A 24,128-nucleotide genomic window follows, 5' to 3' on the forward strand; every position below is an offset into this window, starting at 1 on the left:
AGGCTATAGTCTATGTGGTCGCAAAGAGTCCAACACGACTGAAGCAACTAGACACGCATGCAGTGCTTTGTACTTTGAGAGTCACCTGGTCCTTCTGGTCATAAGGGTTACATGACTAGCTTCCACATTTTATCAAGACATGAGTAAGTTGCATATTTATTAAAATAAACCACTCAAGAGCATTAGCTCTAAGGTTTAGAAAATGTCTGACTGGTTACATTTACAAACTTCCTTGAGAAAGGTGAGGATCAAATGTCAGAGCAACTAACTATTCATCCTTTCTTTATTTAAAAAATAATTTTTAATTGACATATAATTGAATTACAATATTCGTTTCAGGTGTACAGCATAGTGATTCAGTATTTTTACAGATTATCCTGTTAAAAGCTGTTACAACATAGTGGCTATAATTCCCTGTGCTATACAATATATCCTTGTCACTTATCTACTTTATTCATAGGAGTTTCTATCTGTTAATTCCTTACCCCTAATTTGTACCTTCCCTCTCTTCTTTGGTAACCGTGAGTTTGTCTACATTTGTCAGTCTGTTCCTGTTTAGCATATATATTCATTTATATTTAAAATGAACTATTTAATGATTGTATATTTTGCTAAATTGGGCTTTCAGAAAATAAACATCCTAGAAAGAATGATAGAAACTCAAAACTTGTTGAAATATATATTATAAATATTTTGTAAGAATTAACATTATACCATTTACATTTCAAAGCAAACTTCTAGTAGCTTGATGAATTATGCAGAATCATGTAACATTTGTCCAAGGGTCATTGAGAGTTTATTTCTTTTCCTTCAATATTTTCTCATTCTGTTTTTTAGATTGGGTAATTCCCTTGATCTTTAGTTTACTGATCCTTCCCCCTGCCAGCTTCAATCTGCTTTTGACGTAATCTAGTTAATTTTTATTTCAGTATTTTATTTTCCAGCTCTCAAAATTTACTTTTTGAATGTAATTTTTATTTTGCTATTGCAATTCCCTCTCTAAACATGTATTTCCTTTATTTTTGAACACACTTCCCTTATTTAGAAATATATATATTTATGATAGTTACCTTTAAGTTTTTGTTAATTTCAACATCTGGGCCTGGTTGAAGTCAATTTCTATCAACTGTTCTTTTTTCTCCGCTGAAGATGGGCACATGTTTCTCATGTTTCTGTTTCTTGTAATTTTTTTGCCTGAAAACTAGTTATCATAGATAATACGTTGTTGAGACTCTGGGTTTTATTAAGCTGTTCTGAGGATTGTTATTTTCTATATTGTTTCTACTTATTTATAATATATAAATAATATATATTTCCATATATTATATTTCTATATTATTTTCTATATTGTTCTATTAGGCAGTTAACATGTCTGAACTCTAGCTGCAAATATTTACCCTGCTAATATTTCTGCTCTCTTTCTTGGGCTTCTAACTCTTGATTTATTTATTTTTAACCAGCCCTCTGTGGGTTTTCCCCGATGCCTGTGTGATTTGGTGCCAAACATACAAGTAGAATTTAGAGAGATCGGGCTCACCCTGTGGGTATCCTGCTTGGGGGGATGACCTAATTTCCCACTACAGGGCTGGCTGCACCCTCTACCACCTTGAGGCCACAAGGCCTCAGTGTTCTTCTGTCCAAACTGCATTACTGTGAGAGACGTTCAGTTGAAAAGGCGGAAAATCCCGTCTTGTCCTGGGCTGCTGTGTCTTTCAAGAACAGATTTCTTTCTGCCTCTTCCTGCTTTTTCAGGAGGCCCTCTGTTGTCTCATGCATGTAATTCTCAGCCAGTACTTGCTTAGAGTTCATACTCACACCTTGGGTCTAGAGACTCTTCAGCTGCCAACACTTCCTTCCTTTAAATTTCCAGATGATTTTTCCAGCTCTGAACTCCTCATTCTGGCACCTTAGGTGGGTGGTAAGGCTACAGACTTCCTGTTGGTTTTGGCTATAGGGGATGTGAAGGGTTGGGGAGTGTGCTAGGCCAGAAAGGCACACTGCAAATTCTACCGCTTCTAGGGGAACATTTTTAAGCATATACACTTTGCCATCTACTGTCTTATTTTGTATGCTTTCAGTGTCGTTTCAGTATTTTATCAGGTTATTATAGTACCCGTGGCATAAACGTCAGGCCTTTTACTTTGATTGTTATCCTGACAGTCAATTAAGTGATATACTTACGGGAGCAGACCTGACATAAGATGTTAGATGGAAAAGCTTTACATCACAGCTGTGAAAACAAGCTAAGTGGAATGAAATCTGAGCCTCCCATGTTCTTCAAAGTTGTTGCCATATTTCAGGGCCTTTCTCTTCCTTCACAGTTTTACACTGATTCAGCTCCTCTTATTTTGTTATATACACACCCACTTACTTTTTGGCTAGAAGGCTATCTTTTCAGATCTAAGGATTTTTTTAAAACAGTCTGTGTCCTTGGAAATTAATTAGAGGGCCCCTCAAGACTGATTTCTAAAGAGGAAAGCTTATAAATATTAATATATAATTATATATTCAGTTTATATATATAATTATATATACGTAAAATTTTGTATACATATATATTCACACACATTCTGTATGTTTTAGGATCATATATGTGTTCCTGTATGATTGTTGCAATAAGTTAGTTTGTATCTGTGTTATTAAAATCTAAAAGTATAAGGTGCTAACTCTAATATACATAAATAACTACAAATGATATAAAAGTAAGTGCTAGGAAGTTGAGGGTAAAATTGGACTATTTTTTGGCAACATATCTAAAAGTAGGGGTTAGGATTATGTTTAGGGACAAACCTCTGAACTCCTCACGGCTCAGTTCACCTGCGGTTCATCCAAATGGGACGAAAGGGACTTAGAGCATCGGCCGCAGGGAACAGAAAGACAGTCTAAGTGGTCATGCTACTGAAATCATGTCCGTATTTCTTGTGAGACAAATGATGTGTATACTTTCTATTACACTGAAAGTAAACATTTAGCAGAGACGCATGGCCTGGTCAACATTTCCATACTCTAGAACCATGTTAGTGTTTAAACAAAAGGTCATTCATTCCAGATAGTAGAAGCTATGATGTTTTAATCTTTCCTTCTTCTCCCTCCCACCATTGTTAGTGTCAACTACAAACTGGCACTTGCCATAAGGATTAAATCATGTGCTGCTGCAGCTGCTGACCTTCAACAGCCCCTGAAAGGAGTTCAGGGTAGAAAACAGAAATGAGATACTCTGTGCTCAGGGAAAAACTGGCAGAACAGGTCTTCAGATAGTTAGATATTTTCCAGAGTCAATTTTTTGAGCCCAATTCTTGTGTCTTCTCATTTCTAGAAAGCACTAAAATCCTTCATGGTGATGACTGTTGTTCGTGACCAGCAAAAGCTTCATGAGACCAGCAGAAACTTTCTGGAAAAACATGTGCTTGATTCCATGTAGCCTCTCTTTACCAGAATCACATATATACTGACCTTCTCCCCGACCCTGACCCCGCCTCTATGGAGCTGAGGTGCTGTCTCCTGGCTGCAGTCCTCATTTTTGCCCCAAATAAAATTTAGCTCGCAACTCTCACATTGTGTATCTTTTAAGTTGACGTTCAGTTCAGTTCAGTTCATTCGCTCAGTCGTGTCTGACTCTTTGCAACCCCATGAATCGCAGCATGCCAGGCCTCCCTGTCCATCACCAACTCCTGAAGTTCACTCAGACTCACGTGCATCAAGTCGGTGATGCCATCCAGCCATCTCATCCTCTGTCATCCGCTTATCCTCCTGCCCTCGATCTTTCCCAGCATCAGGGTCTTTTCAAATGAATCAGCTCTTTGCATGAGGTGGCCAAAGTATTGGAGTTTCAGCTTTAGCATCATTCCTTCCAAAGAACACCAGGACTGATCTCCTTTAGAATGGACTGGCTGGATCTCCTTGCAGTCCAAGGGACTCTCAAGAGTCTTCTCCAACACCACAGTTCAAAAGTCGACATTAGTAAGTAGAAATTAGTAGTGAATGTTTCTTTCCCACTCATGGGAAAAGTTATACCCACCTTCAGGCCTTGGCTACACATGTGCGTGTGTGTATGTGGACATGTGTGCACGCACACACACACACACACACATACTCACTGGAAGTCAGAAGTGGCAAGTGTCACTTTTGTGCTTTACATGTTTTTTCATCGGTATATAAAAATGCCTTCTAAAAATGGTGAGAAATTGAGTGGAAAAATTTATATTAAAAGGGTTTTAGATGGATAAAGTGCCTCACTGATGTTCTTTACCATTAGTAGAGATTTCATATCCAGAAACAACTAAAACGTTTGAAAGAAAGAAAATACACTGTTTCCATCTTCCTTGCAATTTTTCAGAAATAACTAAAAAATATAGGTGAAACAATATGTCTTCTTTCAAAATATTCTTGGATATTATAGAGCACCAGGTAAATTAAGACACAAGCAGGTAAATCTATTTTATTGAGAGTGAAGGGCTTGGAGCATAGTAAGTACTCAATATATATAATTTTTCTTATATATAAATATATATAAATTTTATAAATAATTATAAAATTTTTATAAAAAATTATATACATTTATATACGTATATATAAATTTTCTTCTTGTTCTCTTTGCTGCTGTTGCTGCTGCTAAGTCGCTTCAGTCGTGTCCGACTCTGTGTGACTCCATAGACGGCAGCCCACCAGGCTCCCCCATCGTTCTCCCTATCACTCTGTAAATATCTGTCTACTGAATAAATGCATGAATGGTTTGAGTGAGTGTAGACTAAATCACACTACAAGTTATGATTGGAACAAAGTCAATTTTTAGTAACAACAAAATAAGAAATCTGATTATAGCAAGTTAAACTTACCGTGTGCTAACAACTGTGCTGTTTCTCTGCTCTCATTGTTTCAAAAACTACTGAGCACCTAAAATGTGCTAGACACATGCGGGATTTTGAATTACAATAAAGACCAAAATAAAAGCTAGTTTTTGATATCATGAAACTCACAGTTTAGCAGAGGAGAGACACATTAGTCTGAGAATTTTTTAAATGTAAGAATAAAGTGATGGCTGTTATTACAAAGTAAAAAAATCATAATGTAAGAATGCATAAAAGGGGCCAGTTAGTTTATTATCAGTTCCTTTCTCAAGAAGCTATTTCTGAATTCTGACTGAGCACAAAAGATGTTGGTGGTTATGGAGATAAGTGACCTAGGCAGAGGGTTGAACAGTGCAAATGCCCTGTGGCAGTGTGGTCCAATGACCATACATTAACTAAAACTTCAGCGTAGCTGGAAACCAGTCACTAAGGAAAACTGTAGTAGGAAGAAAATATGGAGAGGTGTAAAGTAAATCATATTAATAATTTATTTTTTTATTGAGGTATCATTGACAAAATGAAGTTATTTCCAGATGCACAACAAAATGATTCAATATTTGCATATATATTGTGAAATGATCACCATAGTAAGTCTACATAACATCTGTTATCATACCTAGCTACAGAATTTGTTTTCTTATGACAAGAACTTTTAAGATTTACTTTCTTAGCAATTTTCAAATATACAATTACAATTTGATTTTTATCCTAAGAAAAATGAGAAGCCATGAAATGATTTTGATCAGAGATTAGTATGATAACCTTGTCTTTTGTGCAATGAGCATTCACTGCTGGGACGAGATAAATCCGATCAAAGAGGCACCGAGTGGAGGACTGGCCCACCAGTTAGCACAGTGACAGGTGAAGATGATGGTGTTGCTTGTAGGAATGTCATGATGGAAATTGATTTAGCTTGGTGACAGATTGGACTGTGGAGGTGACATGAAGGGAGGTAGGTGGCACTAATCAGTGGATGGTGATGTTCATGGGGAAAGGAAACAATGGAAATACAGGAGGTGTTGGAGGAAGAAGCAGTCATGAACTCAGTTTTGGACACATCAACTTTTACCAGAGAATGCCTCTGTGTGCATCAGTGATCTCTGATCTCCTCTGGTAAAACATTACAGAGATGTAATTCATTCTCGTGTCTGTGTGTGAACTAGAGTGGGACCGTTAAGGTTAGAGATTGTCTCTTAGCACAGTATAGATGTTTAAGAGATGATGGAAAGGAAAGGGGGAAGAGTAAGGAGAGTGGATGGTAGGTGAAGTCTCTAGGGGAGAGCAAGTCTGTAAAGGAAAAGAACAGGTTTATCAGGGCTGCATTTGGTTACATTTAACAGAAACCAGTCTGCATTGGCTTACTCAAATCAGGGATTGTTATTCTCATCTGTAAGTCTGGTGTGTCTGTGCAAGGACATTATCTGATCTGTTTCCTACTCCTTCAGTCTGCTTAGCAATACATGTCTTTTGTTCTCAGGTTTGCAAAACTGCTGCTTCTGCCACAGGCATTGCATCTTCCTAGGTGTGGGAGTGGGGGAGCGGTGATGGGTGAAAAGGGAAGAGTAGAGGGCAAAGGATAAAAATCCAAAGAAACAAGTCACTTGAGGATTTGTCTTTGAAAGAATCATCCAGGAAGCCCCGCCTGAGTATATTTCATTCTCCAGATGGTGTCACAGGTGACCCACGGTTTCAAAGAGGGTGAAGATCACGCCCTTAACTAGGTTCATTGACAACCCAAAGTTTGAGCTCACAAGAAATAAATTTAACAAGTGATAGAATGGGTACTGCATAGTGTCTGAGGAGTATTAAGCAACAAAATAATTCCTTTAATCTGTACCATTGGTCCTTGCTCAAACCATCTTCAAAATATACTGCTGCTAAGTCACTTCAGTCATGTCCGACTCTGTGCGACCCCATAGACGGCAGCCCACCAGGCTCCCCCGTCCCTGGGATTCTCCAGGCAAGAACACTGGAGTGGGTTGCCATTTCCTTCTCCAATGCTTGAAAGTGAAAAGTGAAAGTGAAGTCATTCCATCGTGTCCGATTCTTCGCGATCCCATGGACTGCAGCCTACCAGACTCCTCAGTCCATGGGATTTTCCAGGCAAGAGTACTGGAGTGGGTTGCCATTGCCTTCTCCAGTATGCATCAAATGCAAAATATGTACTTGGTAGATTGTAGTGTGACTTGAAGCAAATTTTCTTCATCTCTTTGGGATATTTGCTTTCCTAGCTATACTATAAATTGTGAAATTGAACTGGTGTCAAGGGCTGTGATCAAGACTATGTTTTTCCCTCTGGTGAAAAACTATCAGAAAAAAATCAAAAGGCAGGATGACTTTCCTGGTTCCCCAGCCTCAACCAGCCCTTGTTTCCTGACCTACCCTCTTCCCAGAGTTCCTAGGATATAGCAGAATGCCTGAAATTTCATGGGCTTTCCATAAGAAATTGTTGACCAGTTAATGAATAATTAATCTTAACTGCTTTTAAGGGTTACATTCCCATGGGTAAATTGTAAGTTCTTAATGTAATTTATTCAAAGATCACTGAAAAGTACTGGGGCAGGGAGGGAAGTTTGCTGGGAGGTTTAGGACCACTTGAGGAATTCAAGTGTGCCATTACTCCTTAGCCAGGATAATTTCCATAGAGCAAATACGCAAAGAACATACTTTGAATTGGTCCTTTCTCAGTCTCTGTTGTGTCTAGCTTGGATTCCAGCCAGACTCTGTCTCCCAATGTCAGCTGCAAGACGACATTTCCGGAAAGATGCCTATAATCGTCCTTGGCCTTGGACTCCTTCTCCAGGATTTGAGTGTCATTCTTCATGAGCCCTAGCTTCACAGCATGCTGGAATAGCTCTATGTCAAAGCCAAAGCGGTACACGCCAGGGATGGTGCAGGTGAACACTCCCGTGGTAAGATTGAAGTGGTCCTGGTCATTATGCAGGGCTTCCTTGAAGACAATGGGCTGGGAGGGGGCTGGGAGGGGATCATTCATCTTCACTGCAAAGGCAGATTTAGGGGGAGACAAGCAACTCTCAATGTCTCCCGGAATCCCAGTTGGTCCTCGCGATCCTGGAGGGCCTGGGGGCCCTAAACACCAAAGTAAACAGAAGGAAGATAGAGGAGATTTGAAGTTCATACATTTCACAGTCCATAAATGTCTTTCCACACCACCCCTCCTACTAACTTACACTCTCCCTTCAAGGATCACCTTACACATCCTTTTCCCAGAAAGTGTCTCCTCTCTGTCATTACAGTGGCAGAATCCAGCGTTTACTTTGATGGTAGCATTTGCTTACACTGAAGAGTCATCTCTCCCATTAAGTACCTATTTTATTTCCTTAAATAGATGATGAGCCAGTGCCCTACCTAATTTTGTTCCTAAAACACGATCATATGATATCCAAGGTCCAGATGATAGGCATAGTATATTTTTGGAAGCAGTGATTGAATAAATAATTGCTTGAATTGCCCTTTCAATTCGTTTCATAGGTATGATGTTTTTATTATCACAAATGCTAAGTAGTAGGAGTACTCAGGGAAGACACTGACACAGGGAACTCTAGGAATTGTAGCATTCCAGAGATAAAAAGGGACATTAGAGCAACGATTCCCCGGCTGGACTGTGCATGACAGTCAGCTGTGGACCTGTGAATGGTAGTGTCTTAGTTAATAATATGTGACCATCTGAATTGGAATTTCAAGGGGATAAAACCTGGAACCTGAATATTAACCAATGTCCACAGATGATTTAAAGGCAGTCAGGTTAAGGAATCAATGATGCTGGATCACTCTGGTGAATAATTTCCAGTGAGATTGAGATGGCAAAGTAAGTTCTCAGAATTGACTCAAGAGCATAATGCCTTATTCTCAGTTGTTTTCTACAATGCCATTTTGCTCTTGAGTTTGCAGGAAACTCAACAGTATTCCAGTGTGAATCAAGGGTGAACACAGAGTAATTATGGACTTCCCTGGTAGCGCAGCTGGTAAAGAATCCGCCTGTAATTCAGAAGACCCCAGTTCGATTCCTGGATTGGGAAGTTCCCCTGGAGAAGGGATAGGCTACCCACTCTAGTATACTTGGGCTTCCCTGGTGGCTCAGATGGTAAAGAAGCTGCCTGCCATGTGGGAGACCTGGGTTTGGTCCCTGGGTTGGGAAGATCCCCTGGAGGAAGGCATGGCAACCCACTCCAGTATTCTTGCCTGGAGAATCCCCATGTACAGAAGAGCCTAGTGGGCTATAGTCCATGAGGTTGCAAAGAGTTGGACACGACTGAGCAAGTAAGCACAGCACAGAGTAACTATGCCATATTAAAGAGTACACCAATATAATGTCTGAACTGTCATTTAGGTTCACATGGTGGCTTCTTCAGAACCCACCCCTGAAGTTTTTCTGGGGTAAAAACCTCATCATCTGCTTTAAGACTCTAGGTGTGTAGATGGGCGGGGAAGTGGGAGACCTTGGTGATTTCCCTCCAAAAACCATTATCTCTATTGTTACTGACCATCAGAAGCATCTGGATATTTCCTTGAGCTTATAGATATTTCAGTCAGAAAAAAGTGACCAATGCAATGTGAAGAAAAATGTTTTCTCACCTGGAGGGCCAGGAGGGCCAGGAGGACCGGGAGGCCCTGGAAAACCTGGAGGTCCTTGAGGATCACAGGACTCGGTAACTGGTATAGAAGTGGCATCAGCCGTGACTGATAGAACAGACAAAGCTAAAATCCAGACATCTAGAACAGGGGGTCAAACGGATAAATATTCACATAAGTTGAAAGATGGTGCTGCTTCTCTTGAAAGATTATGTTCCCAACACTGTCTAGGCAGCCAGGTCTCCCAATCTTAAGAAATAACTGTGAACTCGGTCATAAAGAGAGACTTCCCCCCACTTTCCTTCTTTTTTTTTTTAAAGTCTTTATTGAATTTACAATATTGCTTCTGTTTTATGTCTTGGTTTTTTCGGCTGAGAGGCATGTGGGATCTTAGCTCCCCAAGTAGGGATTGAAACCACAACCCCTGCATTGGAAGAAGTTTTAACCACTAGACTGCCAAGGAAATCCTCCCCCACCGCCCGCCTTCCAACTTAATGGGGTGCAATCAGGGCCAAAGATAATCTATAGTTTCCTTGTATTTGCTGTTAATATTCTTACTGAAACGTGAACTTCTGATGACCTAGAGGTTTTCTCTAGGACACTCAAACATCCAGTGTCTTTCCCTCTCTTGTCTCTTTAAGTAAATAGTCTTGTGGTATTATCCTTATGACAGCTAGGCACCTGCAGCCCTTAACAATTAAGCATGGTGTTTCCTCAAAAACAAGTCGACTGGGGGTTTCATTTATTGATTCTACACTGCTTACTAAATGTTTTCCTTGTATCTGCATGGTAAACTTATTTTCATCCTTAAAAAACAGGATTCAAGACAGGAGGACATATGTATACTTATGGCTGATTCAGGTTGATGTATGACAGAAAACAACAAAATACAGTAAAGCAATTATCCTCCAATTAAAAATAAATAAATTTTTTAAAAAATTCAGAATTCACTCATCTTGGGATATCCTCCATGATTTCCTCAAAGGCAACTAATTGTTGTATTTTAAAATGCACAGAAAGAGAAGCTGTCAAGTGAACAGGTGGTGATGAACAAATTTATGCCAAACAGTGGAATAATTTTCAATTATTTCCAAAGACCTTAGCTTGATCCGGAAGTATTGAAACACAAGATGGTCATTGGAAATGATGTTGTTGGGTGTTTTGTTTTTTTTTTATCAGTAAAAAAGTATCACATTTTATTTTATAATGGTATATATGGTTATGTAAAATATATTCCAGGCCTAAGTGACAAAAATAATTGGTAAATAGACAGTATATCATAGCAAAATAAAAATCAGATCTTGAGAAATTTAGTTTCTCTGAAAATCTCTTTCCAAACTGTGACATAGAGATAATGAGTGTTGTGGTGAGAATCAGTGACAAATAAAGCATGTAATGCACTGTTGGCTGTAAAGAAAATGCTCAACCAGTAACTGAAAATATACAAACATGTAGGACTTTCATTGAATGACACCCCTTTACCTGCCTCAATTAAGCAGTGGTATTACAGCGTAGACATGAGAAGAAAATCTGTTAAGATAGGTGCCTCTGTTTATGGGTTAGCATATGTACAAAGAAAAATTATCCTAGAAAACTGAAATTCATCTCATCAATGAAACACTGATGAAGTAACATTTCAACAGGTAAAATACACTAAAAAAAACAAAACAAAACAAAAAAAACCCAGCTCTTTGTTGAGATATAGTTTGTATACCATGAAACTCTCATTTTTTTTTTGAAACTCTCATTTTAAGTGCAAAATTTAATGATTTTAAACAAATTCCCACAGTTGTGTAACCACCACCACCATCCAATTTTAGAAGATCCCCATCATCCTCAAAAGACCTCAGGTGCCTACTTGCAATCACTCCCCCATTTCTACTTCTAGCTCTAGGCAACTCTACTTCCTTCCAAAGGCAAGCAAACCATCATCAATTTTCTGCAGCAAAGCTGACTTTCATTTATGATTTTTTTGAAGCTTCAAGTAAAAAGGAAGAAAAGTCAATGAAGACAACAATTACACTCATTTTTTAACATGTTTTCCAAAGTCATTCAGAGAGAGAAAGTGAAAGTGAAGTCGCTCAGGCACGTCCAACTCTTTGGGACCCCCATGGACTATAGCCTACCAAGCTTCTCCGTCCATGGGATTTTCCAGGCAAGGGTACTGGAGTGGGTTACTATTTCCTTCTCCAGGGGATCTTCCCGACCCACGGATCGAACCCAGGTTTCCTGCATTGCAGGCAGACGCTTTACCCTCTGAGCCACCAGGGAAGCCCTTCAGAGAGAGAGGGGAATTCAAATCCTAGCCGCCTAAGTACATCCCTTTCGTGGAATATGTCCCAGGTCACCTTCTGTTCCCTCTGCTTAATATTCAGAATGGTGCAATAAATAGCACCTTCCTTGTTAAGTGGTTGTGAGGCTTAAAGAAATGAGGTATGAAAAGGGTCTAGCACCATATATGAACGCTAAGGTGTGGTTCTTGAATATGTTCCTCCCACTCTTCTGACCTTCCTCTGAGTATACTATGCTGATTTCCCAACAAGGAAGGTTACCCCTCAAAGTGTTGGTGGTCACTAATATGACAACCCAGAACATTCATCAAAGCAGTTCTACGATGGACATACAAAAATTGTCTATGGTGTCTACATATGTGTCTTTCACGTCTCTAATCCCCTTTTCTTGACAACTTGTGAAATGGGGAAGAGCTTGATATTGTATTCATCAATGTAGAGAAGGGAAACAGAAACACACATTCCACAGTCAAATACATGAAATTTTTGCATTCTCTCTCCTTCTGTTTACTTTATATCATAAGTCCCTTGTGCTAATTTGCTATTAATTAGGGCTATTTACAAATTGATAACATAAACTTCGGTCTAAATCTAAGGGGGGTGGAAATGGAAGTTTCCACTTATATTTGCTGTATCTGATTGGAAATGCTGATATGAAATCTATCCTTTTGTCCTGTGTTGTGGCAAAATTGTATCTCAGAAGTATTATGATCATAAAACGAATCACAAGTGTTGGCAGGAGACAGTCCTTCGCATAGTTCTTTGTAACAACATATGGAATCCAATTCTCTAGTGATTACACTTACCTACACACACCATGGAGAGAGATTGTCCTCCTCTCCCAGGCATCCTGATGCAAAGATGGAAGTTGTTCTAAGGGGTATGTCTTCAGCTGCTCTGTTCCTCTTTCACTTGTTTGCCTTTCAAAGGTATGAGGAAGATGTTCTAATAAATCAATATTCTTTAATATTTAATTTTTTGCCTGTCTGAGGCCAATGACCTCAGTTGGCTTTTAACCAGAGTGAAGTTGTGCCAGCTGATGTTCAGACAGAAGCTCTATGTGTTATTTGTACCCTCTTTTTTCTTTTATGAACTTCTGGAATAATTGAGAATTTAAAACATTTTATTGATTTATTTATTTAGGTGTTAGTCCTTTTGTATTTTTCCATACACATATGCATATAACTTTTCTATTTATTTTTGCTTTTTTTCAAGTTTCTATTGTTTGTATGTAGTATTGCATATACATATGTATATCCTGTTGGAGAAGGAAAGGGCAACCCACTCCAATATTCTTGCCTGGAGAATCCCATGGACAAAGGAGCCTTGTGGGCTACAGCCTATGGGGTCACAAGAGTCAGACACAACTTAGCAACTAAACCACCACCACCACCATGGAGAGCCTATGCTTAACATAACTATTTCCTATCGAAGAGCATGTACACTGGTTATAGTGGCTCTTTAAACTTTTATTTATTTTTAATCGAATGAAAGATTCTCTAGATTCTATCAGATCAGGTCAGATCAGTCGCTCAGTAGTGTCCGACTCTTTGAGACCCCATGAATCGCAGCATGCCAGGCCTAGATTCTATAGTGCTTTACATTTTTCAAAAGTTTCACACACATGAATTCATATAATCCCATAATAACCCTTTCCTTTTTCTTAACCCCCTTCCCTTTCTCCACTGGTAACCACTAGTTTGTTGTCTGTATCTGTGAGTTTGCTTTTTTATCCACTAGTTTGTTGTATTTTTTAGATTCCACATAAAAGTGATATCATACAGCATTTGTCTTTCTCTGTAATGCCCTCCAAGTCACTCCATGTTGCTGCAAATGACAAAATTTCACTCTCTTTTATGGTTGGGTAGTATTCCTTATACAAATTATATATATATATATATATATTTATATATATATATATATACACATACATTTTCTTTCTCTCCACTATTGGGTTATTATCTATACCTTTGGTTTTATTGGGTTTTTTTTTAGTATGATTTTTGTAACATTTAGCATATATATTTTCAACTTATCATAGGCTGACTCCTCAGATTTGTATCCATGAAATTTCATTTCCCAAAGATCAGGAAAAGGTAGGTACATTTGCCTTCACTCTTTTTCAACATAGGACTAGATGTTGTAGCCATTGTAATAAACAGTTACAGGAGATAAAAGGCATGCCATTCGGGAAACAAAAGAAATAAACCTGCCCCAATTGTCTATGTTAAAATTTCAAGGACTCTACAAGAGAAACTCCTAGCACTAATTAGTGAGTTACACAAGGTAACACAAGGTTAAAGGTGAGTTACACAAGATTAAAGGAGACAAGGTCAGCACACATGCAAAAATCGATCATATTTCTGTTTACTATCAGTGAACTGATTGCAAATAGAAATGAAAAACACAATACCATATATTATAGCTCTGAAGAAATGAAATACTTGTGTAAAAGTCTAATAAGACATGTACAGGATATGTATGCTAAAAGCTACAACCAGCAATCCCACTCCTGGGTATTTATCCTGGAGAAATGAAAATGCATATTTCTGTAAAAACCTGTGCATAAATATTTCAGATAGTTTTATTTGTTATAGCCCCAAACCAATGAGTCACTGTTCATGAATGGATGAACAAGCTGTGGTACATAATATAAAAAATATTAGGGAACAATGTCTTTTGGAGGGAAGGAAATGGTGAAAACTTCATCATATGGATTGACTCATTCCTTTGCAGGATGGAAAGAACCTATGTGACATATTACCTCATTGGTGCTGACAAGAAAATTCCAAACTGGTTGATTAAGATTACATTTTGAAGGAAGATCAAAACTACAATTAGGTTAGGTATTAAATCTAAGTTTGGTATCATGAGCTTTAGCACAAGTGATACCATTTTGGATCTGTGATTCTTCTATTAAATGGATCTTATGTTCATTAAGGAGATCCAACCAGTCCATTCTGAAGGAGATCAGCCCTGGGATTTCTTTGGAAGGAATGATGCTAAAGCTGAAACTCCAGTACTTTGGCCACCTTATGCGAAGAGTTGACTCATTGGAAAAGACTCTGATGCTGGGAGGGATTGGGGGAAAGAGGAGAAGGGGACGACAGAGGATGAGATGGCTGGATGGCATCACTGACTCGATGGACATGAGTCTGAGTGAACTCCGGTAGCTGGTGATGGACAGGGAGGCCTGGCGTGCTGCGATTCATGGGGTCACAAAGAGTTGGACACGACTGAGTGACTGAACTGAATGTTCATTAAACTGAGTCTCAATCACAAAGTCACCCTAATATCCATCAGCAGAAGAGTAGATAAATGGTGTAGATTAGATAAATAGAGTAGATAAAAGAGTAGACAAATAGATAAATGGTGGCATATTTGTAATGGAAGACTACATTTCCATTCAATGAAATGTTTTGGATGGATTTCACAGACATAATGATGAGTGAAAAAAGACTAGACACAAAACATTTTATATTGGATTATATCATTTATACAAAGTACAGGTATAGGCAAAGATGACAGCTTCCCAGGTGGTTCAGTGATAAAGAATCCATCTGCCAATACAGGAGATGCAGGAGATGTGGGTTCAATCCTTGGGTTGAAAAGATCCCCTGGAGGAGGAAATGGCAATCCATTCCAGTATTCTTACCAGGACAATCCCATGGACAGAGGAGCTTCAAAGTCTACTGTCAATGGGGTCGCAAAGAGCTGGACACGTCTGAGCAACTGAGAGGGAGCATCAGTTCAGTTCAGTTGCTTAGTTGTGTGCAACTCCTTGCAACCCCATGGGCTGCAGCACGCCAGGCCTCCCTGTCCATTACCAACTCCCAGAGCTTGCTCAAACTCCAGGATGCCATCCAACCATCTCATCCTCTGTTGTCCCCTTCTCCTCCTGCACTCCTGAGCATAAGCACAGGCAAAGATAATTGATAAATGATGCCGACAGTCAGAAAAATAGATTCAATGATGCAGATGTGATTGTGGATGGGAAAGGCACCAAGGAGACTTCTGGGATGACAGAAATGTTCTATGTATCAATCTGGATGATGGGTCCATGCTTGTACGCATATAAAATTAAACAGTTTACTTTAGATTTGTGTTTTACTGTATTTAAGTTATACTTCAATAATAAAAAGAAACCCACCAATATTCTTTAATTTTTTTAAATACTAATTTATGTATTTGGCACTGGGTCTTAGTTGTGGCATACGAGATGGTTAGTTGCAGCGTGTGGTATCTAGTTTCCTGAACAGGATTTGAATACAGTGCCCCTTTATTGGGAGTGCAGAGCAGAGTCTTAGCCACTGGACCACCAGGAAAGTCCCCAATATTCTTTTAAAAGTTTAGTCATCAGTAGCATAAAGATGACTTAAGTCAGTGTACAAAAAACATTGTTACTTTTATCCTCCTACTCAACCATGGATTATGTGGCTTTGATTCAATGCCTGCAAGATGGTTGTTGCAGCTGTAAGAACTGCATCTTCATTCCTTATAGAAGAAAAGGAGAAAGCAAAGGGCAGAGATCAAAGGCCAAAAACATAAGCCAGTTGAGTCAAATTCCTTTTAAATAAGACTCCTGTAAGTACCATGCATTTACATCTCACCAGGAAGGATAGTGTTTTTTGTGGCCACCCTGAATGTAATAGTGGCTGGTCAAATTACTTTTTTTTTTTTTTTTTTAAACTGGGTTCATTAAGGCAATGTGAACAAAATTAGCTAAAATAGAAACTGGTAGAAGGGATATTGGGTAAGTAAGCAAGTAGCAGTTTCGAGTAAATTAATTATTAATCTGAAAACTATGAAGCCACAGAAATTCCTTCACTTCCATCTTTGACCCTCTGCCTTATGTACTATCACTCATCGAATTATCTTTAGGGCGATCATTTGATGGGAAGCATCTTCATTTGGTATTTTAAGCAAACTTGCGATCTCTGCCAGAGATATTTACTTGTATATTTACATCCTTAATTCCCAAAATGGATTTGAGAGTTTCAGTGAGGTTTTCATCCCCTGGGGGTGAGGTGGGGTGTTGTTGAGTTGTGAAGTCATGATCCAATTCTGTGATCCCAAGCACTGTAGCCCATCAGGCTCTTCTGTCCATGGGATTTCCCAGGCAAGAATACTGGAGTGGGTTGCCATTTCCTTCTCCAGGGGATCTTCCTTACCCAGGGATCAAACGATCAAACCCACAGTTCCTGCCTTGGCAGGGGGGTTCTTTACCTACCACTGAGCCACCAGGGAGGAGGGGTGGGGGCAAGCAAACCACGAGCTGAATGGGGGTTTTCCTGGTGTGTTTAACAGCAACCTGGCTGGGCAGCCTCCTACCTCACTTTGTTTTTTCACCCACTTTGTGCCACCCAGGATCTTGAAATTTGGGAATCACAAGAAAATATTGATAAATTGATGAACCATGCATCTTTATTGGTCTCAGCAATTGGTAGTACATTCATTTTGTCCAAGTTGGCCATTACTGTTTTAGTAATTTGTTCATCATTTAACAGTTCTAGATGAAATATTTGGGATGTAGGAAGCTTCTTTTCTTAAATTTCAGAGTTACTTGAGGGAGAGAATCGTGCAGTTACCCCTAGCTGTCTTAATTTCCATTGAGCAAAAACCCATAAAACACAGCGTGAGTAGTTCCTTTTTCAGATTCTTCTCTGTCCAGCTTAGACTCCAGCCAGACCCTGTCCCCTTTCTCCAGTTCCAAGATGGAACTTCCAGAAGCCTGCTCGTGGCTATCCCCAGCTTCTGCTCGCTTGTCCCGGATCTGGGTGCCATTCCGCATGAGACCCACCTTGACAGCGCTCTGAAACAACTCAATGTCAAAGCCAAAGTGGTACACGCCAGGGATGCTGCAGGTGAACACACCAGTGGCGGGGTCGAAGTGGCCCTGATGGTTGTACAGAACTTCCTGGAAGACAATGGGCTGGGAGGGTCCTGGGAAAGGCCCACTCAGCTTGACGGAAAAGGCAGACTGAGGCAGGGGTGGGCACTTCTCAACCAGTCCAGGAAGCCCAGGTCTCCCTGTTAGTCCTGGCATACCTATGGGTCCTAGATTCCAAAATAAACAGAAAATAGAATGATACCATTTAAGGTTTTGTATTTTGCATAGTAAATGAATTACTTCTCCTTTCTATGCTTCTTGCCCTTCCAACTACTTTCTTCTCACTGGTCAGAGCCTAGCTCAAGCATCACTGCTTCCAGAAGGCTCACCTCTCTCCTCTAGATTTGGAAAAGTTCTGTCTCTTTGTACCACATCTGGTATTCATTGTTCCCATAGTTATAAAGAATTACCACAAAGAATTATAATCCTTCCCTTAAGCGACGGCCTCATTCAAACTGGGAACAAGAGTCGTACTTAAGTTTCTTCCTAAATGTCATACTCAGCATCATTTATAAAATTAGCACTCAAAATATGTTCAGTACGTGAGTAATTGAATGAATAAGTATATGAATGGATCTTTAGACATGTTCTGCCATGTATTTTCTTTACTATAAGACTGAGTATTAAGGATCATTATTGGAAGTTACCCAGATAAATCTAAGGATCACACTATGGCAGGAGTAAATGGAAATTCTGAACAGGGGTATCCAAACATGCCTGTTTATCAGAACAGCTGTGGAATGCCATCCAACCAGAGTCCCCCAGTCACTCAGGACTAGTCTACACTGCAGGCTTTTAGAGGACTCTCTGAGGATGGAGACTAGGAACCTACATGTTTAACAAGTCTGTGAGTGATTCTGATGCTCAGCCAGATTTCAAAACCATTGCTTTAGAAGTTGAATACAAGTCTTCAAAGCGAATGGGATCTCCATGGGAGCTTAACCAAATGTACTTCTCAGCAGATGACAAGGGAACAGGATGTCAAAGTATCTGCTGTTTCATATGCTTGTGGTATCACTGGACGAATCTCAGCTTACACCTGCCCCGTGTAATGCCAACATAAGTGCTCTACACTTCTAGAAATGGGGCTGTATTCCTATGTCTCAACTTGCACTGCACACCCAGTGTGTCTGAACAGCTGTTTGAGCATACAGATTTCTTGGGAGTTGGAGGCTGTCTTAGTAGATGAATCTTAGTACTCTACAAAATTGAGAAAAAGAGGCCAGAGTTATTCATGACCAAAAAATGACTTATCTCAATGATCAATATTCTCGTCAGATCACCAGGAAGATTTCACTGAATCTATGAACACTGAAACCAAAGAGACACTACGGAGGCTAAGAGAGCCATTGAATTTTTTTTACCTGTATAACCAGGTGGCCCTGGAGGACCACTGAGTCCCGGAGGTCCTCGGGCTCCACGAGGTCCACACAGCTCAGAGTCTGCTGAAGACTTGACATCGGCCACAAGTAAGAGGACAAACTGAGCAAAAATCCAGAAACCTGGATCAGAAGAAAAATCAATGAAGTTTCAGATAGGTTGGGAGATGGATCAGACTCTCTTAAAGATATTGTGCTACAAATTTTGTCAACTGGCTGGATGGTTTTACCATTCCAAGAAACTGATATTATTTCGATCTTTAGTTCCATGAAGTACTACATGCACCAATGCTGTGATTTATCCAGACAATATCAGGAAGCACTTTCAACTGAGATACTTTCACGTTGAACACAATGAAATTTTTTAAAAAATCTTCTAATTTATGCTATATGAAATCAATGCTGCTTTTCAATCTTATGCAAACCTCTCATCATGGACTCAGAGCCTCCTGCCATCTGGTTAGCAGTGATCTTTAAACAATTGGTGAGAGTAATCTCACCAGAAGATATATAAGGAGTAGCTGTTTTTTGGTAAATGAATCGACAAACACCAAAGACTGAATCAGCCAACTACTACTTCCCACTACCCTAAACCTTTTACTTAGTGCAGTAGCCTTCATTCCACTTTGAAGTATCAAGCTGATAAGATCAATATGCTTGCATTATACTTGCTCCTATTAATGCGCTTGTTATATTGTCCCCTTTATGACACATTGAACCTTCTACCCCTGATCCATGGCCCCGGGGTTGGAGATCCCTGATTTATGTCATAATGACCTTGATTTAATTTGAATGATTTGATATTGATTTCATAATGAAAGCAAAGGTCTTGCCCTGTCCCCCATTAGCTTCTATTCCTTATACTCCCTTTGCAATAGCCAATTGGCAAATTTGAGAAAGTGTCTCTATTTTTGTCCAGCATTATAGGCAGCTGCCTTCCAGAGATGTTCTAATTTTTAAAAAATAATATAAATCACATGCTGGGAGACTAAAGTGCTTTAGAAAGTGCTATCTACCAGTGCAATGGGTTAATTTCATTATGGTAGATATTAATAAGAAAACTTACCTGTAATGTTCATGGACCCGGCTCTTCCCCTTCCCCCAGGCATTGAAGTGCTTTCGTTGACCACCTCCTCACCTGTCCTATAACTTGATCACCTGCTTGTTTTTGAAAGTTTATGGTAGATGACTTAATAGATTGGTTTTTTCTCAGTATTTGATTTTCTGGTCTCCTGAAGCTGAAGTCAAAGTTAATTTTTAACCAGATAAGTCAAACATTCAAATATGCCAGGAAAGCTCATAAATTGACATTCAAAGTGAAATAGTTCTGTCCACCCATATTTGGAAGTCATCTCTTCTTGTGATGGCCAAGCCTGGGACTATTAAGCTGATGAACTTTGTTTGTTAGAGATGAACCCATCTCTGACTTCCAGGATAACAGAAATATGAGAGATGGACTATTATCCCATTTCCTCTAGTCTAAATCCATAATTTTATAGACTGTGATACTAGCCCAGGGGAGGAAGTGATTTAGTGGATAAAATTGGAGCTAAATATAGAATAATAAACACTTTTCTCCTACTTTAGAGCCCTGGAGATTTTTCTTCTGCTTGTCTCCCTTACTATCTATATTTTCTGAGAACGTTTTGCTTTTCTATAATAACCAATCTACTGACATCCTTGTGTGTGCCAACCAGGCACTCTGTGCTTGCCAAAGTGAACCTAAGTTAATAAAAATATAATTAATTGAGAATGAGACCTTGGAAATAGCTGAGGAAAGAGCCTGACAATCTTCTCTTTAAAAAGCAAAAATAAAACTGGGCAAAATTGCCACACAAAAAAATTGCAACTTTGGGAAATGATCAAAGTACAAAAAAAACTAAGAAATATTTATTTAAAAAGTTCAATGAACCTCATTAAGAACAGTGGTAGTCTATGGCTTCTTTATTGGAGACTGCTGCCGTCTAACTCCTAACTCTGGGCCTGAAGTTCTGCTGGAGTGGGGAGGGCTAGGAGGACTGGTAGGAGAGGGGATGACTTTATTTTGAGCAGTAGGTGGAAAAGCCCACACCCAGGACATTGTCAAAATAGTGTTATGAGCATCCAAAGATCAGGGAAAGCCAACATCACAGCTAGTCTGACATCTTGATAATAGTTAGAGCAAACAATGGACTAGCCAGAAATTTTAAAGATTGTTGGGGGAATGGAACAGCCAACCAGGACTTTAATAAGATAGATCCACCAAGGCAATATTCTCTTTACACTCTTCGGTAGTTGGAAAAAGTTGGAAATTTTAGTTCTGTTTCTTTCTTATCCTGATCTAATCATTGGGGAGCTCAGTCACTGGAGGGTTTTTCACAAGACTCCCCATCTTGGATAGTTCTGGGACATTACTTCTGTCTTCATTGTCTCATAAAGCAATTAAGTGGCGGCTCCTATATGAACATATTGGAAAATAACTTCTGTAGGGAAAAAGCAGCTCCTGTGTCTTAATTTCCCTTTTTACTTCTCTTACCTCTAAACTCAGCCTTATGTCTTTCTTAACATATGTTAGCTTTGACATGCTACTAAGGCAAATATAGATATACTTACAGAATATATAGATATATAGACATATGGATAGATGTATATCTCTATATCAGAGACTGGCTAGCTGTTCACCCAAACTGCTTCTCCTTCGTCTTGGTTTCATCTGGAAATCCTCTTCATCTTGCAGTTAGTAGGGACCATGCAACTGGCTTCCAGTATTGGCACTAGTAATGGGAGTCACTTTGAAGACTTCCCCACAGATTTCTCCCATGTAGTCCCATCCATCTTATTTTCTCCTCTGCCACTTTGAATGTGCAGAACCTGGAAGCACATGCTGAAGAAGATCCCCATCCACAACAAGGAAGGACTCTGGTTCTTTTACTACTAAAAAGAGATGCACTCTTTTTTCGGAAATAGCCCTGCAGAGTTTCTGTGAGCACTTTGTTCAGCTATGAGAGCTAGGTGACTATGCTACGGCAGACACTGTCACTGTTTCTAATACAATATTTGAATTCATCCTCATGTTTCACGAGGAGGAATGAGCACACCATTTGTTAGCCCTCTATTATTGGCAGGGGAAAGTTCCACTTTCACCTCAGCCCCTTCAGTAGTACAAATAGGCTTCAGTAGTACAAATAGGAGCCTTGTGTTCATGCTCAGTTGCTCAGTTGTGTCTGACTCTTTGCAACACTATGGACTGTAGCCCCCTCGGCTCCTCTGCCCATGGGATTTTCCCCAGCAAGAACACTGGAGTGGGCTGTCATTTCCTTCTCCAAGGAATCTTCCCGACCCAGGGATTGAACCCTCATCTCCTGCACTGCAGGTGGAATCTTTACCGCTGAGCCACCAAGGAAGCCCCCGAGACAGCCAATGGGGTGAATTACAGAAAACTATTTACACGGAAGAACGCACAGAGAATAAGATCTTCAGGCACAAAAAAACTCTGAAAAAAGATGGGATGTGAATAGGGAAAGTGGGGAGAATGTATTCATCACATCTTCCCAAGACAGATGAATTGGGGTCCAGTGGACTCTAGTCGGGGTGGTGTAAACAAGAATATCCTTAGTCTTAAGGATGGGGTTGATTGAGTTCATTTCCTGATTCTGATAACATCTTTCAAGCCCCAGTTTTAATGAGAGTAGAAATGCCTTTTTTAAAAAATGCAACCATTTTTCTCAGAAGAGGGAGAGGAATAAATCCAAGATTTTAGAAAGTGAAACCTGGCTTTATTCCCTTCCAGGTTGCAGACTCATATGAGGCTTAGAGTTTCAGGGATGAATTAAGGAAACCTGAGAAATAGTGACTTCTGCTTGCTTTTATTCCTCACTGTCAGATGCTTCTAGCCACACCTTATCCCCCTTTTCCAATAACATAATTATAGCATCAAAAATATTATCATACTCTTCTTTGGCCATCAGATGTTTTTTCCAAAATTTGAGTTTGGTTCATCATTAGCTAAACCTTCACTTTGGAATATTAAAGCTCTACATCAAAGTTGAAATAGTAATTTTCAGGACTCCTGTAGGTTCAGTTCAGTTCAGTCACTCAGTTGTGTCTGACTCTTTGCAACCTGGCGTGGACTGTAGCATGCCAGGCTTCCCTGTTCATCACCAACTCCCGGAGCATACACAAACTCATATCTATCAAGTCAGTGATGGCATCCAACCATCTCATTCTCTGTTGTCCCCTTTTCCTCCTTCTTTCAATCTTTCCCAGCACCCGGGTCTTTTCCAAGGAGTCAGTTCTTTGCATCAGGTGGCCAAAGTATTGGAGCTTCAGCATCAGTCCTTCCAATGAATATTCAGGACTCATTTCCTTTAGGATGGACTGGTTGGATCTCCTTGCAGTCCAAGGGACTCTCAGGAATCTTCTCCAACACTACAATTCAGAAGCATCAATTCTTCAGCACTCAGCTTTCTTTATGGTCCAACTCTCATATCCAAACATGACTACTGGAAAACCCATAGTTTTGACTAGATGGACTTTGTTGGCAAAGTAACGTCTCTGCTTTTTAATATGCTGTCTAGGTTGGCCATAGCTTTTCTTCCAAGGAGCTTTTAATTTCATGGTACAGTCACTACCTACAGTGATTTTGGAGCCCCCCAAAATAAAGTCTGTCACTGTTGTCATTGTTTCCCCATCTCTTTGCCATGAAGTGATGGACTAGATACCATGATCTTAGCTTTTTGAATGTTGAGTTTTAAGCCAGATTTTTCACTTTTCTCTTTCACTTTCATCAAGAAGCTCTTTGGGTCTTCTTCACTTTCTGCCATAAGAGTGGTGTCATCTACATATCTGAAGTTATTGATATTTCTCCCGGAAATCTTGATTTCAGCTTCTGCTTCATCCAGCCCAGCATTTCACAAGATGTACTCTGCATATAAGTTAAAGAAGCAGGGTGACAAGTACGTCCTTTAAGTCCTTCTGGAAAGACGACAATTGTGGAGGGTGGAGGAAGGCCTGCATTGAGCTTCACTGTGAGGACTGACCTTTCTCCACAAGGGCATTTTACATTTTGACTTGCCAGTCTTGGGATTCCTGGCTCACCTCTCAATCCAATAGGTTCTAGGAGGAACACAGACCAGTCTATGAGAAACTA

The 24,128-nt window shown here is 39.7% G+C and overlaps 2 protein-coding genes across 2 annotated transcripts; both read right to left on the minus strand.

The window, feature by feature from the left end:
- Positions 1–7,054: 7,054 nt before the first annotated feature.
- On the minus strand, positions 7,055–12,694 carry LOC102400081 (protein HP-25 homolog 2). The gene is made up of 3 exons (XM_006073633.3): positions 12,538–12,694; positions 9,444–9,581; positions 7,055–7,937 (listed from the first exon to the last, which is right to left on the minus strand). Exons 1-3 carry the CDS (start codon positions 12,578–12,580, stop codon positions 7,471–7,473), a joined length of 648 nt encoding a protein of 215 aa, XP_006073695.3. The 5' UTR covers positions 12,581–12,694; the 3' UTR covers positions 7,055–7,470.
- A 4,443-nt stretch (positions 12,695–17,137) lies between these two features.
- On the minus strand, positions 17,138–20,223 carry LOC102400408 (protein HP-25 homolog 1). Its single transcript, XM_006073634.3, has 3 exons — positions 20,067–20,223; positions 18,986–19,123; positions 17,138–17,788 (listed from the first exon to the last, which is right to left on the minus strand). Exons 1-3 carry the CDS (start codon positions 20,107–20,109, stop codon positions 17,331–17,333), a joined length of 639 nt encoding a protein of 212 aa, XP_006073696.1. The 5' UTR covers positions 20,110–20,223; the 3' UTR covers positions 17,138–17,330.
- Between the last annotated feature and the right edge of the window lie 3,905 nt (positions 20,224–24,128).

Source organism: Bubalus bubalis, chromosome 4 (assembly GCF_019923935.1).
Source record: "Bubalus bubalis isolate 160015118507 breed Murrah chromosome 4, NDDB_SH_1, whole genome shotgun sequence".
Lineage (NCBI taxonomy): Eukaryota > Metazoa > Chordata > Mammalia > Artiodactyla > Bovidae > Bubalus > Bubalus bubalis.